This window comes from Pecten maximus, chromosome 12, assembly GCF_902652985.1.
Source record: "Pecten maximus chromosome 12, xPecMax1.1, whole genome shotgun sequence".
NCBI lineage: Eukaryota > Metazoa > Mollusca > Bivalvia > Pectinida > Pectinidae > Pecten > Pecten maximus.
Genome location: NC_047026.1, coordinates 10,675,672 through 10,703,122, shown reverse-complemented (window position 1 = coordinate 10,703,122; position 27,451 = coordinate 10,675,672). Strand labels below are relative to the sequence as shown.

Here is a 27,451-nt window from a genome sequence, read left to right as displayed (position 1 = left end):
CTAAATTTGGGATATGATTTTTCCTCTTCTTTCTAAACAACTTTTTTTTTCTACCTATAATGTCCCCTTGATACTGCCAGACTTTTGGTTGAGTACGTGTTCAACCCAGTTATGAAGGCTTTGGGTTCTGTCACCTGGCCGAGTCTATATTGCTATAATCCTGCTAACTCTCAGCCTTATGCGAGAGAGCTAGGAGACTGGTTCGGCCATTGTCATGGTAATGTGTCCTGCTGGGTATGTGTCTTAGGTAGTGTGCTTCAGTGAGGTTGCACTATAAAGTCGGCATCAGTTCCGTCTATCACAGGGAGACAAAAACAAGTATCCCGCAGTCCCCCGGGATACGCGTGCAAACCATGCGAAGTCATCGTTTCAGGTTAAAATTAATACTAGATCTACAGTACTTTCAGTACTTTGATTTAAGGTATGCCTCACAAACACAAATAACAACGGATCTGCATACAATATTATTCCTTCTAAAGGACTTAAACTTCTTTTTTAGAACCCATCTGCAAGTAAAAAGGGATTGCTAGATCCTTATTTCATAAACGGAAAACTGTGTTTCAGTCGATGTTTTGATCTCGCATGATATCGAACAATAACGCTGTATATCACGTGATCCTTCACATGCTTGCAAGAAAAAATGGCGGCTAGTAGATATATATAGGACATAGTCAAGACTGTTCGTAAAGTCGTCAATCAAATCTTCATGATTTCGATAGATATACTATCGTGATTATATTCCAGTATGGCTTTATCAAGAGAAGAAGCGTATGATATATTAGAATTACCAGTTGGTAGGTGATTAAGATGAATATTATATATTTGACTTCAGTTTTGACGTGGAAATATGTGTCCGAGCACCCGGCGAAGTGTCATGAAGTTAAAATGTGGTCGATATTTCATTGCGGATTTTAAACATATATTTCGGTTCTCATCATTGGTATCTATCTACATGTGACTGAACAGTCGAACGAAAATATAATTGCCATATATGATCATTTGACGTTTGAAGTACAGCGGGTATCTGCAGTAGGCTAGTCTGTACTGAGGGGGGAAAGGGACACCAATACCCCCAAGTATAGCTCTCGGCCTGTGAGATGAATATTGATTTCGGACATTAAAACCAAGTAATCAATTGTTTATCAAAATACTAAATAGTGTGATTTTATTTGAATATGCGTTTTATGGATGATGTTTTATATTTTGTTACAACTTGACAACTGCAACTATGTAGGGAAACTTTCACCAAAATTATATATTTTACATTAACTAGTCTACAGTATAATATGTTACCTATGACAGTTAGAAGGTGGGTTTTTACTATCACCCATTGCTTTTGATATGGTGTAATTTTCAGTGATGCTCGAGCTCTCCAATGGTTAAACTTTGTTCAAGCTAACAATGCAGTATACATCATGTGCAACTACATCAACCAAATGTAGAGTACCGTGGATTCACCACAGAAGAAGCATGCAGGTTTTAACTTCATGCAGTCAATTCAATTAAAATTTTAAGATTTATTAATAGAGTAATATTAGATGTGAACATGTAACACACAAAGCCATGATTATGCACCTATTAAGATAAGTTACAGGTATTTCTTATTAATAATTATTTGGTCCTTTCTTTTGAAGTGTGTTTCCTTTTGGTGAAAATTTATAGCACATCATTTTTTCCAAATGCACTCTAATACTGTAGGTAGGCAGAGGGACTTGTAATTATAAGATGTTTACCCATTCCGCGCCCTATTGGATGTTGGGCGAAATGTTGTGCTACAAATTTGACAGCTGACTTTACTAACTTGGCTTATTTTGGGTAGCGAGCTGATTTCAGTGGTCAGAACACTGACACTCGGCTATTGTACTCTTTGCTTGACAAAGGAAACAGACATTTTCGAAGGCTGGCTAATCAAATTTCTGTTTGTGAACAAAAAAACTTGCTATATTAAGATTGTATGATAACTACAGTGTCATAGCTATAGGCAGGCTATTTCATGGTTCTTGAATTGATCTGAGTTCTATTTTGTTTTCATTTATCTCTAATTAATTTTTTAGGTACAACATTTGTATGCAGAATATTTACTGCTTTCTGAATTGTCAAGTTTTTCTTTTCATTCTTTGATGAAAAAAATTGAACTCCTCTGATGATGATCATGAATTTGACATCACATTATATGGTATTATTTCAACACAGGTGCAGATCAAGACTCTGTGAGAACCAGTTATAAGAGGTTGGCTTTAAAGTGGCATCCAGATAAACACAGCGGGAGCAGCTCCACTGAAGCCGTCAAAGTAGGTCATGTGACTTAGTAAAAAGACGACAAATTAATCAACAATGTACAGATGATGTCTGCATTATTTACGAACCATGTGTGGATGATGTCAGGATAATGATTATTGTTGTGTTGTGTGATCCCACTACTATACAAGGTTCAGAATTTATAAAAAAAGAAAACAGTAGTTGCGTCATTTTCAAGAAAATATAAAAAAAATCTGCTTTACATTAAGGCAGACAGAATAGAATATATCAAAACTAGAGCGGAGTACTTTCAGAAATTTTGTTATACTGTCTGTATGATAGCTATATATGGGTGCCGCTATGCTGTCTGTATGATAGCTATATGGGTACAACAATTCAAGTATCTTTCCTTACAATTTGGGTAATTTTGATTTTATTATTTACCAGAATGGAATTCACAGAGGTATTTATTAGAAGACCACTTTTAAAATAAAAAAACTTTTGTACATTAACTCATGAACCCCTGGAAAAATTTAGTGCATATTCACACCATAGGGATAGGACTGCAATGTTACATGATACGATATATATTGTGATATACTAGTCTTGTATAGCTTTGCCACAATCACTGAACAATTCAGGTGAGTGATGCAGGCCTCATGGGCCTCTTGTTTGGTCTTTCATGAACACTTCTCAAAATATTGAGAACATTCTAAATGCTTCATATAGCTAGGTCACAAAGACAATGCATAGTTGTTAGCAGTTTTATAGCTTTGCCACAATCACTGAACAATTCAGGTGAGTGATGCAGGCCTCATGGGCCTCTTGTTTGGTCTTTCATGAACACTTCTCAAAATATTGAGAACATTCTAAATGCTTCATATAGCTAGGTCACAAAGACAATGCATAGTTGTTAGCAGTTTTAAAGATTACAGAAAATTGTATGTGTCAAACAGAAGTTAATTAGTATAATTAATGAATTATGATATGAGACAGTTAGGGGTATATAATGAAAAATAGCCTGCTAGCACTGGGGCATGCACTAAACACCTCACTCTCTTAGCAGACAAGACCGACATACATCCACTAACCTAAAATGAAAACCCTATTAGCCTGATCAAGTAAAGTGACCTATATATACTCACTACTTTGACAAATGGAAATAAGCATGAAATGGTTCTAATAGCTAAATAATTATCTTTTCAGAATTTCAGAAGTATAAGTATAGCATACAAACGTTTATCAGCAGAGGATGAGGACCACATTCCCACTTCAATGGTAGGTAGCTGTATAGCTATAGACAAGATATTCTGTTGGCTTTTAGCATGTCTACAAATGTGGTGAGAAAAAAAAGCATTATGTTTCAACTAACAAAACGAAAATCTCTGTATTATTAGGTCATTTGATTTTGTCCTGTAGGGACATAATGACCTTGACCTTTATAGCCATCATTCTTTGTCAGTTGTTGTTCGCTGTGCACTATACGCTGTCCATCGGGTGAAAAGTTTTTACTTGTCATACATCTTCTGGGTCTTTCGTTTAAAGCATTCAAATGACTTCTAATTCCGTCCTCATAGTGGCTGTAAGAGGATGTTAAACCCCAGAAAAACAAACTTCTTCTCGCAAAACAAGAAATTAATCCTGTAATCATGATATTTGGTTGTTAGGTATTTGGTTGGTAGGTTTCTAAGATAAGCCTCAGAAAGTTTGAGAAAAGAAATGACCATGACCCATATTCAAGGTCACTGGGTCAAATTGGTTATATCATTCAAATAACTTCTTCTGAATAACTGAAAGGCCTAGAATCCAGTTATTTTGATTAGCTGAACAGCAGAGAATTATGAGAGAAGTTAATACTAGGTGAGTGATGCAGGCCCATTAGGCCTCTTGTTGAAACAGTGGATTTGGATCTCCATGGGTTGGAAGAGTGGTGCCCAAAATTGACTAATTGGAGATAAATCCTTTCAATTATATTTCTCCTGGTTAATGTTGGGACAGATTTTGATAAAAAAAAATCTGCGGATTATTGGATGAAGGAGACACAATGTTGTGTAAGTAGCTATAGTATAGAGGGTCCATCTCTCCTAAGTAGCTATATTATAGAGGGTCCATCTCTCATAAGTAGCTATAGTATAGAGGGTCCATCTCTCCAGGAGGTGGACAATGTTGTGTAAGTAGCTATAGTATAGAGGGTCCATCTCTCCTAAGTAGCTATAGTATAGAGGGTCCATCTCTCCAGGAGGTGGACAGTGTTGTGTAAGTAGCTATAGTATAGAGGGTCCATCTCTCCTAAGTAGCTATAGTATAGAGGGTCCATCTCTCCAGGAGGTGGACAATGTTGTGTAAGTAGCTATAGTATAGAGGGTCCATCTCTCCAGGAGGTGGACAATGTTGTGTAGGTAGCTATAGTATAGAGGGTCCATCTCTCCAGGAGGTGGACAATGTTGTGTAAGTAGCTATAGTATAGAGGGTCCATCTCTCCAGGAGGTGGACAATGTTGTGTAAGTAGCTATAGTATAGAGGGTCCATCTCTCCTTAGTAGCTATAGTGTAGAGGGTCCATCTCTCCTAAGTAGCTATAGTATAGAGGGTCCATCTCTCCTAAGTAGCTATAGTATAGAGGGTCCATCTCTCCTAAGTAGCTATAGTATAGAGGGTCCATCTCTCCTAAGTAGCTATAGTATAGAGGGTCCATCTCTCCTAAGTAGCTATAGTATAGAGGGTCCATCTCTCCAGGAGGTGGACAATGTTGTGTAAGTAGCTATAGTATAGAGGGTCCATCTCTCAAGGAGGTGGACAATGTTGTGTAAGTAGCTAGAGTATAGAGGGTCCATCTCTCCAGGAGGTGGAAATGCAAGTCTCAAAAGCAGAAAAGATGAATTTATTTTTGAGGTTTAATACACCTGTATGTTCCTCTAGTTTTATAATGTATAATTCAGAAGAAAGGAAAAGTAGCTAATTATTTGATTGTAGGGCACCAGGCTTAAGATCCCTGTGGACATCTGATGTAATCTTATAGATGATGTTATATTGTGTTCTCAAAGCATTAAGTGTAAATGAAAAAAGCAAATGAAGTTGACCATCAAAGTAGGATGTGGAGCAGGTTTTATCAAGCATAACCTGTGTTAAGTTGGATGTGATTGGAGTATGCTCTGCAGCACTAGCCATGGCCAGTCAGCTGTTATGTGTAATGATTCATTATCATACAATTAACACCAAGCTTTTGAAATCAAAACAAACTGTAATGAACTGTTATTAACCTGTACTTGAATAACTTGTTAAATTCACTGTCAGTGACACAACAAAGTCTTCAACAGGGTAAGATTAATCCAGCTATGAATTATTTAGTTCTTATTTCATCCATATGATATCAATAGAAATGAAATACTCAAACATATTGTCAATAACTGTGTGTTAATGTACTGTCTTTTTCTTTTAGGACCAGATGCTCTCTCTGTTTAAAGAAGTATTTTTCCCAAGATCTGTTGGTAGTAAGTAAAATTTATGATACCCCTGCAACAAGGGTGAGGGGGTTTAAATATATATACCAGAATCAGGTGTGTCCTCACTCAGATATACTTGTGGTCACAAATGTGGTGTGAGTTTACGATTCATTCCGTGCAGATATCTTCGTCGCCAATTTAATGTAAATTATTGCCCTTTGGTGTTATCTTGTTTGTTGACTTGTATCATATATATCGTGATATAGTTATGACTTGTCTTTTCTCGTATAATCCAGTGTGTATCTATAGTAAAAGTGTGTATTTTTTCTCCTACAGATTCCTATCATAATGGGTCTGGGTACGACACCTCAGACAGTGAAGATGATGAAGAGTATGATGATGACATACAATATTCAAATTTATTCCCAGATAAATTTAAGTTGAAACAAGAAATGAAAAAAGCCAAAACAGGTAGGATGCTTTACTTTGATATTGTCATCCCTTACAAAATGCTCTTATTGGGTATGTTAATTTAAAGCGTCATTTGAAATTTGAATCAAGCTAATATTCTGATTAGACGGGTCTTTTCCTCTTGGAGACTTCATTGATGATCCAATTTTTCTGATGTTTCATACACTGATAACTATCTTCTCTTGTCAGGGGCTTTTTCTTGGATTTTTTTGGGGGCTGTTAATGGGCCCTATTCCCAATTTGAATTATTTTATATTGAAGCCAAATTCCCCAAATTTGCGGTTTACTCCTGAAAAGCTCTTTCCAAATTCACCAATTTTCTTCTCAAAATAAGACCAAAAGGCCTCATTCCAAACTATGAGAAAAAGCCCTGCTTGTACAAGTTTGCATTTCATTCACCTGTGGTCAAAAATGTCATTGTTACTATAAATACATTTTTGACATCCTCACTCTACTGACTTCATTAATGATCCAATTATCCTAAAACTTCATATACTTACTGACAACCTTCATCTTCGTTTCAACCAATGGAGAAAAGTCAGTTATAGTTATAGTGGCATGGTTACTTTAGTGTAGGTTCTGAAAAGGTTAAAAATGTTATATTTTGTTAAAAGTTTAAAAATGTTATATATTGTTAAAAAGGTTAAAAATGTTATATTTTGTTAAAAAAGGTTAAAAATGTTATATTCTGTTAAAAAAGGTTAAGAATGTTATATATTGTTAAAAAGGTTAAAAATGTTATATTCTGTTAAAAAAAAAGGTTAAAAATGTTATATTCTGTTAAAAAAGGTTAAGAATGTTATATTTTGTATAAAAAAGGTTAAAAATGTTATATTCTGTTAAAAATGTTATATTTTGTTTTTGTAGCATATGAATGCAGTGACAAGCATCTAACAGTAGAGGTGAGTTTCATGATAAAGGGTGGAATCACAAACATCAAGTTGTTTAGGTGGTGTTATATAGGATGTCATTGTATAGTAAAATTAGGATAGTTACAAAACGGTCGTTATACACAGGGGATCATTATATACAGGTGGTCATTATATACAGGTGGTCATTATATATTTTGTCATTGAAAAGTAAAAATGCTTTTGACGGTAACAAACTCGTTATACACAGATGATCATTATATACATGTGGTCATTATATACAGGTGGTCATTATATATGTTGTCAACTTGTCATTGAAAAGTAAAAATGCTTGTGACAGTAAAAAATTGGTCGTTTTGCTATGAGAGATTGAAGTTACCTTACAAATTCAAATTTTCAGATATTAATGAAACTTATTAATAATGATAAAGTAGGCAGTAGGATTGATCACTTTATGACTGAATGTATTCTAATTTCAGGAAATTAATAAAAATGCAGAAGAATTAATTACTGAAGAAGAGAAAGAAAAGAAAAAAGCAGAAAAAAGAAAAGCAAAGAAGAAGGTATAGACTATTTGTTATTCAAAATGTCCAAAAGGATAAATTTGATTCTATGTAGGTGTTAAGAGATGTTCATATTGGTGCTTACTGAGATTAGGATATATGTAGGTGGTAAATACATTGAGTCTTGATTATTCATTTGTACGTCAATGTGCCATAGTAACTAGTTATGTGGCATCATTTGATGAACTAAATCGACTCATTACAATGGAAATTCAAAACAATTTTTTTTAAGAATGATATTAATTTTGGAAGTCAGCAAATGATGAGACATTACCCAACCTTCCTCTACTGTGTTCATCTACCAGTGAAAGTTTAACAAGTTGCTTGGTTACCATAGCTGATTCCTTATCATTTTTTTCTTTTTCGCTTTTCAGAGAAGAAGGGAGCGGAAACGTCAAGAGAAGGGAGATAATCTTGAGATAGAGGTATTGATATGTGTTATCTTAATCACTTGTCCAATGGGCAAGTGAGCTTATGCTGTGGTACAGCATCTCTCGTCGGTCTACTCCGATGTTTGAATAAGGTGGTTATCAGCTTAGTATCTGCATAAATGACTATCATATTCAAGATCACAGGGGTCAAATGTGTTGTTTAAATGATGATTTCTCAATAAACAGGAGACCGAGAGACCTGATTTTGGGCGTGTAGTATGCTGGAATGAAGAGCTACAAAATTGATTTAAACCTAGCATATTCTGAAAGGTCCTAGCATACTCTGAAAAGTGGTAAACAGCTTACTTAGTATCTACATTAACGACTTGCATCAACTTAAAAAAATGCATTAGAAGCTGGTGAGCATTTGAACAATACAGACCCATTAGGCCTCTTGTTGTATGTAAACAAAATAGGCAAGGATATAGTTTGGTCAGAAGCATTCTTGGAGTAAGGGGAAGAAATTGTCAATAATTTGATGGTCCCCTTGGAGGATAAGGTTGTGGTCAAATTTGCGAAGTATAAAGAAAGTTAAAATTTAAGACTGCCGAAATAAAGTGCATGGAGGTATCCAGAATGGAAGGGTCACTGGATCTTAGATTTTATGTGAAGTATTAGAGAAAATAAACAAGTGTGTGTGAAGTTCACTTACTGTTTCTGCTGTGATTGCAAATTCATTGCAACTTTAGGCTCATTTTTTGTCAATGTCAAAATGTAGACAAATATTTTGCACTGTTTGGCTAATAAAACGCAAACCTGTTATATATGACACAGTCAAGGTCGCAGAAATGTTTAACCGTATTTCATTCAAACTTCCTACAGTGGTCAAATATGAGAATACCTTGAATGAGTCTCTGTTACTATTTATGTAATAAATATATTTTATCTTTTTAACAGCTCTAGTGACATCATTTTTTAAACAGGTTATGATCACACTTCATATAATGGTCAAGCATGACAATGAAATAAAAAGAGTTCGCATCAAGGAGGAGGTGGGGATGGGGAAGTACGGGGAGATAAGAAAATCAAGGTCATTCAATGATGGGATGTCTTGTTATCACTATTTCTGGAGAAGTACAGGAAAACTATTTCTTTAACTAGATGTGTAGCTGTCCCTTGTTCCTTATTTGTTCCAGTTCCTTTTTCAAAGATGACATTTTGATATCATGATATGCAGTACTCACTAATTTGGCCAGTGTTCAGTGGCTTCTGATTGGTCAAGGTGAAGATTGTATCAGACATGCTTTTTTTTTTACTTCAGGAGGACAGGAAAATTAAACCGAGGACAAAAGATTCAGAAAATTCTGAGAAGAATAAGGGAAACAAAATGACAAGGTATGCGTTTAAATCATGTTAGAAGGTTAGTGAGTATGTACATATTAACCCTGACTGATCCTCAGGGGCTGGTCGCTGGAGTCCTTTGATAGTAGTTTGATAGTATGCACACATTGGACCGGAATGACTTCCTGCCACTGGGTTTATGAACAGGGCCAAAATACGTAAAATATACTTAATATGAACTCTGGGGTTGGGTAGAGGCTTTCAGAGTGTCACTGAAATATATTCAGGTGAGGGATACAGGCCTCTTGAGTCTCTTGTTATCAATGCAAGAAATGTATGAATAAATATGTATAAATTTGAAAGTTTAAGATATCAATTTCGTTTACTTCTTTCTTTCAGAGATTCATCGTCGTCTTCAGATGAAGCGGTGAGTCACCATTATTTTATGGTCTTGTTTTTCCTGTATTATTAACATTATTTATAGATGTACAACCTTCAAAACGTATCAGTTTAAAAGTACCACTGCTTTGAAAAATATAACAGTATTCAAGTTTTACGTCCCAAAAAAGAACATTTTTAGATACCTGTTTTTACAGCGCTGCGCGCTGAAGTGTGTACGGTCAAAGTGTAACACAAGTACGACAGGTATTGGTACTACATTACTGTGTATCGACAGTACTCCAACAAAGTCGATCGCGCTGAGTAAGCGTTGATTTGATTGGTCGAACTGAATGCACACACCTTTCTCAGCACTCGTGTGCACATGAGTAAACTTGCGAGAATGACGGGTTATGAAAATGTTCTTCAAGTGAAATATTCAGTGACAAGTTTATAAATGAAGGTCCATATATGAATTTATCCTGCAACTGCCACCGCATTGTCGGAATACACCCACTGTATATATATTTTTGCTGTATATACGGCAGTGACGGAAAACAGCTGTATTTTGGAATCTTAGCACATGCGTCAGTTCGACTGACCTACTTCAAAGTGAAACTACGTTTAAAAGACGAACATATTTCTGTGGTATTTGACACCGTTTCACATAAAAATGATTATTTTTGATGATTATTTTCATGACTGTTGGAGGATAAATAGAATACATAGTCAGTGTTTTAAAATATAAGCTGTATTGCTGGCTCGGGACAGAAAGACAAAAGTGGCGATTTCTTTACCCTCGCCAAAATACAGCTTATATTTTAAGACACTGACCATGTATTCTTTATGTATATACTATACATACATATATGGAACGTCATCACCATCGTGCCAAGCCCCTGTGCTCCGGAACCCAGTTTTGTCTGATGTTTGACCCTTCCAAATTACATGTAAACTGAATCGCTATCGTGACCCAGATAGTTTAGCTTGTACACGAGGTGTGAAAGGAAGTGCAAATGCTATCTACCCTATACAATGGACTTTCCCACTCTCAAATCAGTGTATTGGGAAAATATATCACCGAACTGAAGGGTCGACCTGGTCAGCTGGTGACAAAGTTCGAAGGGCTGGTTAGCTTGACGATCATCAATCAATACATGCGTAATTTTCAAAATACACTGACTGTGTTGGTTGTCGAAAGAACATCTGCATAATAAACATTTAAATGTATAAATATTAGATATATTGTAAATTTAGCTGGTTAAACCTTGCAAGTTGCAGTTATACACATGTAGTTGTGAGCTTATACATGTAAATCACCTTGGTTACATGTCTGACAAAAATCACCTTGGTTACATGTCTGACAAAAAAACAGGGAAACTATAGGTCTAGACGGTGTACACGACAGTACGCATATAACGTACTACTTAAAACATGTAAAATTCCAAGGGCCGTGTTTACACCAGAGGGAAAAGTGAAGATAAAAAAACGAGAAAAAACTGTTTATAATCTACATTCAGAAGGACTCTCATATTCAGCCATCAGTGATAAGACCGGTTTGTCTAATCAGGATGTTGCAAAATTATGAAGATTTTTTATGCGACTAAGTCTTTAGCGCCCATCGTCAAATGGAAACCACTGAAAAGTAAAAAGGTGACTCAAGATGTTATGGAATTCATCGAATTCAAAAAGAAATGTAAGCCAAGTATTTAAGATGCTCTGGATTTCCCTGCTTCGTTCATGTCTGGATTTTTCCGACAGTGTGGATATGTATAATCACGGAAGGTATCATATAAGTTGTTCATAACAACATGGCATATATATGTGTGTAACAACTAACAACCCATGTGTTCAACGAGTACCAGATCTTTATTAAATGCTTAAAACTTAACGTAAAAGTTGTCGTTGTTTTGCATAGTCATGTAATTATATATAATCGCACACGTGTGTATACACAGCCACGGTCCTGGTACAGTACATACTCCGTGTTCGCCCCGCCCCTTTCGGCACAGAACCAATCAGGAAGGTCGATACATTGTTTCAAGCTTATCGGTTGGCGATTCAATACAATCAACAATTGCTGTACTACTATTGAAAAAGTACCGTACACACTTCAGCGCGCAGCGCTGTAACTCCTTCATACCTTAATATCTATTTGAAGCTGATCTCTGCTGGACTAATTGTGTTTTCAGGTCATCTTACTGGAAGGTTATGATGTAAAATAAAAAACAAAAGAAAGCATATAAAAAAATTAGGATGTAAAACATTCAAACACATTCCAGATTGCTCACATTTTTTGCAAAATTTCATAGTTTTAGACGATATTTTGTTGAAATTTACTTTGTCCAGGTATGTTGACCACGACAATATTTCATCCAATTAGTTATCTTTCCTTGTAGCTGCATTATTCTCTTAGTGATGTGTTATTCTTGTCTGTGATTAATTTATAGTTAAGGTAAATAATTCACTTTATTTGTAGGGTTTTGATCCTCATTCAGCATTTTTTACCAAAGTTGTCAATAAGAAAAAGAAAACGGGGACAACACAAAGTTCTGAACACTCGTCGAAGAAAGACAAAAAGGGAGGAAGTGAAGATGATGTAAGAGCATACTGCATATATACCTTCTATTCTCTTGGGAGTCCTGTTTATCACATCTGATATGTCATGTGATAAATAAAATGGTGTACTATTGTTTTCAGCTCACTTGCCGAAGGGCATGTGATCTTACATGTGTGGCGTAGGTCTGGTATCAACTTTTCTCTGTAAAGAACTTCCCAATAACCAAGTGGCCAAGAGACCTGATATTGGCCTTTAGCATGCTTGAGTGAAGGGTTATCATGTTGGTTCAAAAGAATCACCTCGACCTGCATTCAAGGTGACAGGGGTGAAATAGGCTAAAATCTTTAAAGATGCAACAGCACAGATAAATACTGTAGTGATTTTTATCGATTTGATTGGTTTGCATTTTTCTACAATAACAAAAATGAAAAATGAATGGTAGCATCCATAGGTGGTGGGAATTCAAAATTGTACAAAAGGTGGGGCTGACCCCCAGGGGATAGAGTGGAGAGCTGAAAGCAGGCAATTTGGCTAAATTGTTATAAACAACCTGGAATTTAGTTTATTTTAACTCGAAGCGTCCCCTAATTCTTCAAATTACATTGGAATAGTTTTTTCTCCCTACCTCATATGTAGGTTCCCTGTGGTCCCTAGTTGTGCCCATTTGATTTTGAATCTATCCAGAAAACAAAATTGCTGCAAGGTAGCCATCTTTGATTTTTTAGCTCTCATGGGACGAAGTACCACCGAGCTTATGATACGGTGCAGTAGTGGGCATCTCTCATCCGTCAACTTTTAACTTCTTCTAGAAAATTTAGAGCAACTGAGAACCGATATTTGGTCAGGAGGTACATGAGGAAGAATACATTAAAGTTTTATCATGTTAACAACCTTCTTTATTTAGAGTTACAAAAACACTGGATTTCACAACCTAACAACTGTAATGTGTTAATGTTTCAGGCTGAGGATTTAGATCCTGTGGTGCTACGCAGTCGACAGTTAGCAAGTAAGTACCCTACATTAATGTGTTCACAGTTGGCAGTAAAAATACAGTAAAACCTGCTCTAACGACCCCCTGTATATAGCGATCGCCTGTCTATGACGACCGATTTTAAGATTCCCGTAACAATACAGTATAAGTGGAAATATTTGTGGCGTGAAAATTTTTCGCTTATTTCGCGATCATTAAATTGCCGCGAAAACATCCACGATGCAAACAGTATGGAAGCTGACTTAGCAAAAAATTTCAACTCACGAATATACCCACTTTTGCAATATATGTAACCATCAATAATCATGCTTTTTGTTCTGCCTGGTTTGCGTATAATTAAATGTTTACTAAAGTATGCAGGTAATACTAATAATGTACATGCTGTACTGACTTTAATTTTAGCTCACCATCATTAGATATTGGGCAGTTCGTCCATGGTCTATTCCTCCATCATCCTTCATCTGTCCATCTATTGGTCCCTAAACAATCCTTGTTATCGCTATTTCTTGAGAAGTAATGAAAGAATATTGGTTCCCCGTTATCTTTAGTCAAATCAATTTTGAATATGATCAGGTAAACAAAATAGCTGCTATGAAGCCATCTTGGATTTTAACAGATAAAGTTTGGTATCACTTTCCTGAAAAGTTCTTGGAAGGATATATCTCGAGCTTGATGTGTCCTTTCCCCTTCATCCCTAGTTTTGTCCATTCAATTTTAAGTCTGGCCTGAAAAACAAAATGGCCGACAGGTGGCCATCTTACATTTTGACGCTTGATGTTTGTTATCATTATTTCTTGATTACTATTGGAAAAGAACTTGGTCTGTAGTTGTGCCAATTTAAATTTTAGTCTTATTGGGAAAGCAAAATGGCTGATTAGCGACCATCTTAGATTTTGACTGTCAAGTTTGTTTATCGCTATTTCTTAAGAAGAAATGAAAGAATATTGCTTCTCCTTGTTCTTTAGTTGTGCTAATTCAATAGACAGTGCTCTCTATTAAAAATCAGACCATCAAAAGTATCTTCGTGTTAGACTCCTTGTTTTATGTTGTTGTTTTTTTCTGAAAGAATCTTTGTGTTGGGCTCTTTGTTTTATGCATACATTACCTGGATTTTTGCTGAGACCTCTTGTATACACTTGTATCCACGACAGGTTTTTCTGGATATCTATGTTACCTTCTGAGACGTCATGTCTCACCCCTCCTTAGGCCAAGGAAAAAAAATGTTGTGTTTCCCCTTTCGTCTCTCAAAAAATTAGGGTAGGTAGGTAGGGATTTTTTTTTTTTTTTATCTTTTTTTTTTAAATAAATAATCAAATGTTCATATTTGAATATTTATATATGCTGTATATATCATTTCAATATCATTATATTTCAGTGTTTGATCATTCTTCTACCTAACTTCATTTTGAAATGCAATGTATTGGGAGATGAAAATGATATTAAAAGTATATCAAACTTTATTTGCAGTGTTTGTTATCTCTTTTCAGATAATCTCAAATAGGAGCATCATATTAATAGTCAGAACAGTAAAACCATGTCATTATAAACGCAGTTTATTGAGAGTTTCCACTCTTCGATTTTTTTCCGTATGGACGATAACATGGAGGCTGTTCATGTTCGAGACATTCTAGACACACGGGCAGAACAGTTTTATATTGTTTCTTTAATTCTTGATCAACCTCCCTCCCCAATATAACACAATCACCTTTTACAATTTTTTCGTGATATCTATAAAATATATCTCCACATAGCGTTGTATGCGGCAGTGATGTCATAATTCGCTTTTCGTCCATGTGTTTACATTTTTTTATCGTCAGTGCCAAAACAGACGACGGCGTGCAAAAAGCCGCCATGTTTTTTGAACATCGAGGTCATCAATACGCTTTAAAACCAGTGCCCGTCATATACAAGCGTTTATAAGACTTGGGTGTGTATAATAATAAAACGGAAAACGGGCTAAATTTACGAAAATTTCCGGATTTTCAGTATTTCAAACAAAAAAAAATTAGGGTCGGTGGCCTAAAATTAGGGTCGGTCGGGAAAGGGGAAACACAACATTTTTTTTTCTAGGCCTTATTGATTTTCTGGAAAGTTAGATACCTTGTTAAAACTTGGAATGCATAAATATATATAAATAAATCATAAACATTAGCTCTGTTAGAAAACAGAGTTAGGTGTTTTTGTTCACAAAATCAAATCTCCAGGTAATATTGTGTACTGATAGTTGCCTGGTTGACATAGGGATATTATTAATATGTAACTATTAATATTGATATTGTTTACTGATGTTTAATGATGTTCATAGTTAAAGGTAATGAGATGGCCCAGCTAAGCCACTACAATGCAGCAATAGAACTCTTCTCCGAAGCCATCAAGTTAGACCCCAACGATTTCAGGTTTGTATACTGTCTTGAATTGACTTGAAAAATGTCTATGTTCAAAAATAAGTTTCAAACAATAGCAAACCCCTTTTCAGCTCCCCTGCCTGAAAAATAAGTAAGGTTATGCCATGGTGTGGCGTCTGTTGTCTGTCCGTCCAGTTGTCCTGAATCTATGTATACATTTACACACAGCCATCGTTAAATGTGAGTTTGTGTTTCATCTGTGAGGGTCAGAATTGAGGTCACTGTTACTATTGTATTTATCCTTAAACAAGCCTCCTCCTCGGTGTATAAACACTTGGAATTCTAATTCATGAGCAGTTTCTGAAGGAATTCTAATTCATGAGCAGTTTCTGAAGGATCTTTCTCAAGGTTCCCATTGGTCCCTAGTTGTGAACGATTAATTTTGAAAGTGACTGGAAAACAAAATGGCTGAGAGGCAGCCATTCTGAATTTTGACATTTGATGTTATTGCTACCAAGGTATTTCATGGAAAGTTTTTCGTGAACTTTTCTCAACTTTTGTATGTTGGTCCCTCTTGGTCTCTAGTTGTGCATATTGAATTTTGAACTGATCAAAAAAAAACAAAATGGGCAATTTGAGGATTTTGAGTTTTGAATTACGCCAGTTGAATTTGTTATCGCCTTTTTTTAGAAAGTTTCTCATGGAACTTTCCCCTAATTTTGTATGTTCTAAGCTCCCCTTGGTCTCTACTTGTGCATATTGAATTTTGAGCTGAACAGAATACTTGTACAAAAAATTTTATTGTCAGATTTTTATTCATATTTAAATGATGAAAATTGCAATATAAAATTTGATAATCAATGTTAGTTTATTTTGTAATGGTTGTCACTTCGGGAATTTTGTAATGGTTGTCACTTTCGGAATTATAAACAAATCATGACTAGGTCCAAATGTTTAGACGACTTAAAATAATGACTAGGTCCAAATATTTAGATGACTTAAAGTCATGACTAGGTCCAAATGTTTAGATGATTTAAAGTCATGACTTGGTCCAAATGTTTAGATGAATTAAAGTCATGACTTGGTCCAAATGTTTAGATGGTGTCATGGATGGATGTGTTTATTGCATTAATCTCAACTTAATGGTGAAGCAGGAACTAACCCTAGGCATATTTCTTTTTGTTAACAGATTTTTTGGAAACAGATCTTACTGTTATGACAGAATACAACAATATGATAGGTAAGTCTTGTTAGCTCATCTGGCCAAGCGACTGCTGTGGTGAAAAAATGACCATGACCGATATTTAAGGTCACTGTCAGAAGGTGTGAATCATGGCTTATTTGGATTGGCTTATTTAATTTATAGTCCACTATCATCAGATGGTGGCTCCTTCCTTCCTTCCTTCCTTCCTTCCTTCCTTCCTTCCTTCCTTCCTTCCTTCCTTCCTTCGGAATATATACCTTTGCCTAGATTTAACCTTCAGTTAAACTAAGGCAACGTGCATTGTACTTAATTCAAGGCCCACAACCCCATACCCATACTTAAGAGTTATTGCCATTAGTTAAAATTTCATTTATGAAGCATAACTTTTTTGAATCGATACCAATAAAACTTAAAGCTGGAATTGTCACATTTTGCCAAAAAAAAAAAAAAAAAATAAGTTTGACAATAAAAATCTGACATTGTTTGTTTTGTTGAGCAAAAAATGTATCCAAATCGAACAAATTGTTCATATCTTACTCTAATACAGGTAAATTTTGACCTAATCAGCTTACCCAGGTAAATTATACTCTTGTTTTACCTGCTTCTCCAAAACAGTGATTAGGAAGTACTGTAATAAAACAATATTGTGGGTGCAACCATCTATATCAAAATTCAAACCAGGCCAGCTGGTAGTTTACCATTCATCCAATACCTGATTTATAAGTCACACCTAGGAAATAACACACACATTTCTATAGTTTACCAGTGGGGCATTTGTGTGACACATTAAGTTTAATTTCTAAATGTTATCAATTACATATTTCTTCCAGAGCATTAAAGGATGCTGAAAAAGCAATATATCTATCCAAAGAGTGGCCAAAAGGTTATTTCAGAAAAGGAAGAGCTTTAGCTGGTCTCAGAGTAAGTATAAAGAGCCAAGCTAACTTACTGTCAGCCGACCTTCTGTATAGTCTTATCAGTTCTTCTGTCCATCCATCCTGGTCAGCTTTTAGCCCATCGTCATCGTACCTGGCATGTATTTCATCATCTGTCCGTCTGTAAACAAATCCTAGTTATCGCTTTCATTTAGGAATTACTGAAAGGATCATTCTTGCATTTCATATGTAGGTTCCCTTTAGTATCTCAAGTGGTACATGTCAACGGTCAAGACAAAGTCACTGTGGCTATAAATAGAAAATCAGATTATGGACAATATTTCGAGTTCAGTTGAGCTGATTGCTCTCTGACTTTATCCAGTGCTTTCTCAATAAAAGTTTGTTTCTGATAGCTTAATTTTCAGACTTGGATGCCAGGTCTGGTTTGGATAATAGATATATTTACTCTATTCATTTCTTAGAGATTGATGAAGACATACCAGACATTTCTGATCAGTTTGAGTGTTTGTGGGGCTGATGTTTTTATTGATTTATTTGTAGATGTTTTCTGAGGCAGAAGATGCTTTTACGCAGGTTTTGAAATTAGATAAAAATTGTGAAGATGCTGTGACGGAACTGCTGAGAGTACGGACACATCAAATAACTGTAAGTTTGAAGATGTTATTAACTGTTCTGTACCACTACACTGGAAGTTAAAATCTTAAAACAACAACTTCTCAATAACCCAGAGACCAGTTATTGGGTTAGTAATATGATTGAATGAGGAGCTACAAAATTGATTTAAATGAAAAACCTTGCCTACTCTTATATTTGAATGAAGTGGTAATCAGCTTAGCATCTGCATAAATGACCTAGATCAACTTCAAAGTTGCATTAGATGCAGGCGATGAGACAGGCCAATTTGGCCTCTTGTTTTTGCTATAGTAAAGAAAAATAGCGTAGAAAAATATGCCATCTCTTTTCATTTGGGATCAAGAGTTGATCAGTTTTGAGAATGATCAGTTTTAGTTATGGAAAATGATTTTACTTTAAATAGACCAATATTGATTTCTATTTATAAGACAACTAATTCATGTGACCTTTTACATTGATCACATAACTGTAGAAAGGTTAAAAAAGAATCAAGAATTCCAGAGTGTGCTATAGCCAATTTCATTTCAACCCAAAAAGTGTTAGTATCAAATGAAATAAAAACATGCCACTTTATATTAGGACATGGGTTTTTCTCGACAACAAGCAGAGGCTGCCATCAAACTACATGGGACTGTACAGTCAGCACTAGACAGCCTACTTGCTGGAGTTGGTGAGTAATTTGTGTCATCGTTTACCTGCAAAGTGAATTTGGTATATTGACCTGTACCTCCAAAAACTTTATTAAACAATATAATTTGTCTTCAGATAACAGGCTGTTAGAATTGTCATTCATCCATATGTCCTGAAACAATTCTTGTTTAATACTGATATTTGTTGAGACATAGAGAAAAAGGAAAATCTTTTCCAAATTTCATCTGAAGTTCCCCCTTGGCCCTAAGTGTACATGTTCAGATTTTAGACTGATTTGATTTAAAATAAAAATGGCTAACAGGCAGCCAGCCACAGTGTAAGGTTGTCATTGGTATTTCTTGAGAAGTAATAGAAGAAATTTCGCATCAATAGTAATTGGTGCCCCTTAGGGACTGGAGGGTCGGGAGTCCAATAAGGAAATGGAGGTTGGTCCTTTTAAATTAGGTAAATCCTTTAAATCGCTGCTAGCCATAAATGACTGAATTGATTTTAACCAAATTTGGTGTGAAGCATCCTTCAGTAATTTGATATACCACTGCCTCTTGACATATCATCAGATTCTTGAACTTATTTGATACATTCCACATCACATATCCACTCATGTAAGCTTCTTTAGGTTGTATATATGATATATGTTCAGTATGAATGTATTTTACTGTACGTTGCTAGATAGGAGGTATATTACTTCAAGAATAGTTGAGATTAATTTTAAACCTTCTTATTGTGCAGATATGTTGACTGAACTTGCCAATTTTTCTAACTTTTTCAGCGGAAAACGTTTTAGGAGTTGAAGTTTATGTATCGGATGATGATGAAGGTTTCACAATAACAAACAGTAGAACATCACAACCAAAAAAATCAGATGCCAAGATGGAGTAAGTGTTGACACAAAAACTCTTTATATGAAAACCAGCATCCATTATATACATCTCATTCTTAGCTCACCTGCTCCGAAGGACTGGTGAGTTTATATTCTGGGATGTTGTCTGTTTGTCTGTCCGTCTGTCATTGTCAACCCTTCTTTTAAATTGCTATCTGTCAAAGGAGGGAAACAAATTTTGCAGAAATGGTGACTTGCCTCCCTGGGGATAAAGGGGTGGGGCCTAATTCGGGAAATAGTCTTTTATTGTAAGTCTTTTATATTGCTACTTACCATGAACGAGAGACTAGATGTTTACATAACTTGGTCAGAACCATGAACGAGAGACTAGATGTTTACATAACTTGGTCAGAACCATGAACGAGGGACTAGATGTCTACATAACTTGGTCAGAAACATTCCTTGGGGAAGAGGGGACAAATTTTGCATAAATGATGACTTTTACCCACCTGGGACTGGAGGGATGGGTTCCAATAGGGGAAATAGAGGTAATTCCTTTAAATGGCTACTAGTCATGAAAGACTCAACAGATATAGACTGAATTAAGTTAGAAGCATCCTTCTGGGAAACAAATGATGACTATTGCCCCCCTCTACGGCAGGGAAGGGCCCAATTGGGTAATTAAAGTAAGTCCATTTAAATTGTTACTTGTCATAAAGGACCTAATGGATTTTGACTTAGTTTGGTCAAAAGTATCGTTGCTGAAGAGGAACCAATTTCGTATAAACTGGATCTAGCTACCCCGTCCCAATAAGGGAAATATTATAGCAAATTCTTTAAAATACTTCATTTGTTAGAACAATAAAGGATTTGGTCTGAAGCAAATATTGGAACTATGAAGGGGTAATGCGCTCCCTAACATGGAGCCAGTAACAATGATTTATCTTTGTTTGTACTAGCGATTTACTGTAAGAAATTTGTGACACATTACTTTCTTATGTTCCAGCCACAATAATCCTGATGGGCTTACAGCTCTCTGGGTTGGAAATGTCCTTCCTGACAAAGTTGATGACAAAAAACTTTTTAGAATTTTTTCAAGGTGAGTGGATGTCAGTGAATGTCAGTGACATGGACTTTAAAATTGCATTACTTAGTAGCAGGGGAGAAATACAGGTCAATTGTGCCTCTTGTTGGTTGTATTTGTTCTCTTTGGAGTTTCTATTGTGTGAAACAAGGTTAGCACGGGCCTTGAGAAAGTCTTGAATTTCACCTTGGGCCTTGTAAAGCTTTGAATTTCACCTTGGGCCTTGAAAAGCCTTAAAAATTGGTTTACAACCTTGAAAAAGCCTCGAATATTAAGGATTCATTAGGATAAGTGAAACCCTGGCCACTGATCATTTGGATTCAACTTTGTCCATGTCGCCTCCCAGGCCTACAGATGTTAATAATTACCATGTCAAGTTGTGTTTTGATCAAGTGGATAGTTATAAGTTGCCTTTTTGTTCTCTTGTTCCCTCTCAAGATGACTTAGATGACGGGTAAAATGGGCCATGAATATGTAAAGGCCTTGAATTTGGTTTGACAAAATTCGTATGAAAATCAAAATTTTTTTTTTACTATAGGTGGAAGTCATCTGATATATAGATTTTAAACAAATACTTCATGGTATTCTCTGTCCATCAAGAGATTACAGATGTCCGATACAGAATAAAAGATCATATTCCTTTGAGACATGCTCATTTTAATGACCAGTGATATTAAACATCAAATTTATAAGCCATGAGTATGTACAAGTGAGTGTGCTGTGGTTTTGTGCAACTTCTTCTCAATAACCAAAGTGCCCAAAGGCCTGACACTGGGGCGTTAGCATCCTCAGCTGAAGGCCTATCAAGTCAGTTCAAATTGATGATCATGACCTATATTCATTATTCAAGGTCACTTTTGTCAAATAGGCTTAAATCTTTCAACTACTTCTTAATAACCAAGATGCCTAAAGACCTAACATTTAGTCAGCAGTATGCTAGGGTGAATGGCTACCAAGTTTGTTGAAATGAAAGACGCTGACTCACTTTCAAGATCCCTGGGGTCAAATAGGCTATAATCTTTAAACAACTTCCCAATAACTTTATTGAAATATGTGGTAATCAGCTTGTCATCTGCATAAATCACCTAAAACATCTTCAAATTTGCATTTGAAGCAGGTGATTGATACAGGCCCATTGAGCCTCTTGTTTACATATTTTTTTTAAAACTTAGTAGGCACAAACATGCTATATATAGTGGCATTTTGATTCGAAAGTTATTGTCCTTACATGTTTATTTCTGTAGATCCTCAGTTTTCAGTCAATTTCTTTAAATCTTTGTATGCTTTGCTATGACATGAAAATGTACTTTCTCAGTGACATTTTGATCAGACAATTATTCTGACATTTCTGTATTAGTATTCACTTGATGCAATAACGCATTACTATTTGGCTTAGGATTGACATACATTGTATATTGTTCTCGACCTGCTGTACCAGTGTAGTGGCTGGACAGTTAAGTATTATATGGAGGTACATGTTATAGAGATTTAATGACTCTCTTTATGTTGAAGGTATGGAGCTGTGACTAGTGTGCGGTGTCTTCCAGAAAAATATTGTGCTTTCATAAATTATAAAACCAAGGAGGCAGCTGGCAAAGCCATGCAACATTTACAGGTAAATTTTCATGTCATTTGTACAGCATTTTCAGGTAAATTCCCAAGTCATTTATACAGCATTTACAGGTAAATTCCCAAGTCATACAATTTACAGGCGAATTAGTCAAATACACAAGCTATGACTATGACTGTACTTGTAAATGTTGTATCCATGACTATTTTACCTGTAAATTTATAGGTAAATTTATCATAGATACAACATTCAAATGTCAACAAGTAGTCATAGATAAGACATTTTTAGGTGAAGTTATAGTCATAGATACAACATTTATAGGTGAATTATAGTCATAGATACAACATTTATAGTCAAAGATACAACATTTATAGGTGAATTATAGTCATAGATACAACATTTATAGGTGAATTATAGTCATAGATACAACATTTAGAGTCAAAGATACAATATTTATAGGTGAAGTTATAGTCAAAGATACAACATTTATAGGTGAAGTTATAGTCAAAGATACAACATTTATAGGTGAAATTATAGTCATAGATACAACATTTATAGGTGAATTATAGTCATAGATACAATATTTAGAGTCAAAGATACAACATTTATAGGTGAAGTTATAGTCATAGATACAACATTTATAGTCAAAGATACAATATTTATAGGTGAAGTTATAGTCAAAGATACAACATTTATAGGTGAAGTTATAGTCAAAGATACAACATTTATAGGTGAATTATAGTCATAGATACAACATTTAGAGTCATAGATACAACATTTACAAGTAAAGCATACATAGTTGTCATAGGTAGGAAGTATCCGTAAATGAACCAATTTTGTATTAACACCGAGGACTAGGGCCTGATAGAGCAATTTTGTCTATTAAAAAAAGCAATCCTTACGTAGGGTTAAAAAAGCAATCCTTACGTAGGGTTAAAGTTTAATCAGTTTTATATTAATGTAAAAGGAATTTTGTCTAAAGCAATCCTTACGTAGGGTTAAAGTTTAATTAGTTTTGTATTAATGTAAAAGGGGTAGGGCCCAGTGAGTAGGAATTTGGTTTAAAGCATCTTTTTGGTAAAGCAATATCGGTTTTGTATAAAGGGCAGGTTTGACCAGAACTGAATCAGACTTGTACAGCCCTTGGTGCTCCTTAGAAAGGGTTATTTACAACATAAAGACATGTTACTACCATCTGTAAAATCTTAACTGTAGTCAGTCACTTGTGATGAAGTTATGAGGTTTTGCCAGAAGTGAAATTCACACTATCGTCTCACTTCATGTCTCAGAAACTTGGTGGTTGATAGTAGGCGCATGGTCCTAACTGATGCCATGTGGCTGACAGACGGGGCCGAAAAAGGATATATGGGCTGAAAATATTTCAGAACTAAGGTGGCTGTTCATGCCCATGGGCCACTTGTTTATAATACAGAAGGATCAAATATGTACATCACCTTAACATTCATATGAAGAGGTGATCAGTTTTGGAATGTTACACCGTACCATTACGGTATTCACATATAGGGTAGATAGGTAGAATAATGAAGTCATATGATCAGTGAAGTCCTGGGGCCTTTTGTCATTGTAATGTGCTTTTTTTTTCTGTTGCAGGGTGCAGAATGTGGAGGTCAGAATCTCCTTATCAAGTTTCCAGACAATCCTATTGTTAATGGAAGTGGAAACATCACACTTAGAAAAAACCACCAGAAGACGTCTGGACCTGCAACCATTACAATAGGGTAAGATTTCCAGTACTATCGTCTTATCAATTATATTGAATGGGACAATAAGAGAGTGGTGACTAGATTATTGGGACAATCTGATACGTGATGACTAGATTAATGGGACAATATGAGTAGTGCTGGCTAGATTATTGGGACAACCAGAGTGATGGCTAGACTAGTGGGACAACCTGATATAGTGAATGCTAGTTAAGTGGGACTTGTATGTCCATCACTAATGTTATGTTGTATGTCCATCACTAATGTTATGTTGTATGTCCATCACTAATGTTATGTTGTATGTTCATCACTAATACTATGTTGTATGTCCATCACTAATACTATGTTGTATGTCCATCACTAATGTTATGTTGTATGTCCATCACTAATGCTATGTTGTTTGTCCATCACTAATACTATGTTGTATGTCCATCACTAATGTTATGTTGTATGTCCATCACTAATACTATGTTGTATGTCCATTACTAATACTATGTTGTATGTCCATCACTAATACTATGTTGTATATGTTCATCACTAATGCTATGTTGTATGTCCATCACTAATGTTATGTTGTATGTCCATCACTAATACTATGTTGTATGTCCATCACTAATGTTATGTTGTATGTCCATCACTAATGTTATGTTGTATGTCCATCACTAATGCTATGTTGTATGTCCATCACTAATACTATGTTGTATGTCCATCACTAATACTATGTTGTATGTCCATCACTAATGCTATGTTGTATGTCCATCACTAATGTTATGTTGTATGTCCATCACTAATACTATGTTGTATGTCCATCACTAATGTTATGTTGTATGTCCATCACTAATGTTATGTTGTATGTCCATCACTAATGTTATGTTTATGTTCATCACTAATACTATGTTGTATATGTCCATCACCAATACTATGTTGTATGTCCATCACCAATGCTATGTTGTATGTCCATCACTAATGCTATGTTGTATGTCCATCACTAATGTTATATTGTATGTCCATCACTAATACTATGTTGTATGTCCATCACTAATGCTATGTTGTATGTCCATCACTAATGTTATGTTGTATGTCCATCACTAATGCTATGTTGTATGTCCATCACTAATGCTATGTTGTATGTCCATCACTAATGTTATGTTGTATGTCCATCACTAATACTATGTTGTATGTCCATCACTAATACTATGTTGTATGTCCATCACTAATTCTATGTTGTATGTCCATCACTAATGTTATGTTGTATGTCCATCACTAATACTATGTTGTATGTCCATCACTAATACTATGTTGTATGTCCATCACTAATTCTATGTTGTATGTCCATCACTAATTCTATGTTGTATGTCCATCACTAATTCTATGTTGTATGTCCATCACTAATTCTATGTTGTATGTCCATCACTAATTCTACGTTTTTTTTTTATTACAGGTCTTCCACACCATTGTCATCGTCTTCAAATAAAGTACAAGTGAGTGCCACTGTTGCCAAAGTTGCGGATAATTTACCAAAGCAGTCTGGACCAGTGAATGGTGACGAGTGTTATTTCTGGCGTACAACTGGTTGTGTTTATGGGGACAAATGTCGGAATAAACATGTAGCAGATCATCGTGGCTTGGACAAAAAACCGTGGCAAAAATCTTAACGCTATTCCTTCAGTAGATGTGTTTACATGCGCACAGACTGCTCTGTCAAAAATCTTACTGTGGACATTTGTATGCATATGCAAGGGTGTGGTTGTGTGTTTGATGAGGGAGTAACGACAGTTTTAATTTTCTGCAGTGTTAGCAGTGTCATAATGATACACTGAAAGTTCTGTTACACTCGTTTACACAAATTCTACGTATTACACACTTCTGCTCAGCATTTTTGATGAACTACAAATTTACTGTACTAAGATGAAATGTGATTTCCAGATGTTAATAGAAACTACGATTTGAGTTTGAGGTTTATTCCCCGAGTTAAAAGAAGAGATTCCGGTTCTGCTGGTCAGGGCCAAATTACGATTGCTTCTACTACGATTCAGGCATATCTTACTCTGATGTTTTACATTTGCTTTATTCATGTTTAGAAATGTTAGTGTGAATTCTGTTTCTTAACCAGTTCCATAATTAAAACCAAAATGAACGAAAGCCATTTTCAGGTCGCCTGAGCCGAAGACTCGTGGTGACCTAATGCCATTGCCTTTTGTCTGTCTTCGTCTGTAGTGTTAACTTTTTCTTGTGAACATGATAACATGAGTAAATATGAATGGTTTTCGATGAAACCTTATATCTACAATATCCCAAACAAATTCAACAATGGGACCGATTGGATCATAACTTATAGAGTTATGGAACTTTGCATTATCATTTAACCTTGTGAGCATCAATTGAGTAAATATGAATGGATTTTGATCTAAAAGAAGATCTTGGAACGTACATATCAGATCATAAGAGTTATGGCCCTTTGCAGTTCAGGTCTCTGGTCATGATATTGGGCCAGTAGCATGCTGGGATGGAGGACTACTGGTAACAAGTTAATTCAATCAAATGAATGACCTTCACTTACTTTCAAGGTCATATGGGTCAAATATGTAAAAAAAAAAAAAAAAATGAAGTTTAAAAGCAGAAAATCATCTATCAGTATACATATCAGAACTGTAAGATTCATAGGCATCTTGTTAAAGTATTTTAAACACTGGAAAATTGAGAAAGTTTCCTTTGTTGTTCACAGCTAATATAATACAACTTACCATCACATCATACAATTGTCTTCTAGTGCTAAACGGTTTAAAAGATCATCTTTAGTTAGTGATTTCATTTCCTGTCGTGAAGGAAAGTGATTTCTGATGATCAATGCTAAGATGCAGGTATTTTTAACTGTGTTTTCGGTGCATTTTGTGATATTATGTTGATGTTGCCAGAAAAAAATCAAAATTAACTGATTTTTTTAAGACTGTCATAAAACATTTTTTCAGAGTTTCATGATGCATTGGCTGATTTTTCATTGGCTATATCAAAAATTTTATGTTGGTCAAAGGTCACAATTGCCCACTTTTAAAATAAATATGTATATCTACCCCTATTTTATATATTGATGAGGTTTTTTAGGATATCTATATGAGCACCTGGCTCACTGATTTTATTGACTAAAACTTATGAAATCAAATACAGTCAAACCTGTCTATAGCGACCGCCCAAGGGGAGGCAGAAAAACGGTCACTATAGACAGGTTGCCTTTACAGACAGGTCAAAATTATTGCACCAACCAATTTACTTAAACCTGACATAAATAAATTGTCATTGAACAGG

General features: G+C 35.3%; 1 protein-coding gene across 1 annotated transcript; it reads left to right on the top strand.

Moving 5' to 3' along the window:
- The first annotated feature begins 619 nt into the window (after positions 1 to 619).
- Positions 620 to 26,767, top strand: LOC117339098. The gene is made up of 22 exons (XM_033900477.1): positions 620 to 794; positions 2,194 to 2,291; positions 3,445 to 3,516; positions 5,677 to 5,728; positions 6,017 to 6,151; positions 7,019 to 7,053; positions 7,500 to 7,583; positions 7,958 to 8,008; positions 9,276 to 9,349; positions 9,695 to 9,722; positions 12,153 to 12,272; positions 13,194 to 13,239; positions 15,530 to 15,620; positions 16,759 to 16,809; positions 17,604 to 17,694; positions 18,210 to 18,314; positions 18,882 to 18,972; positions 19,723 to 19,828; positions 20,780 to 20,872; positions 22,370 to 22,472; positions 24,039 to 24,166; positions 25,590 to 26,767. Exons 1-22 carry the CDS (start codon positions 746 to 748, stop codon positions 25,801 to 25,803), a joined length of 1,917 nt encoding a protein of 638 aa, XP_033756368.1. The 5' UTR covers positions 620 to 745; the 3' UTR covers positions 25,804 to 26,767.
- Positions 26,768 to 27,451: the final 684 nt, after the last annotated feature.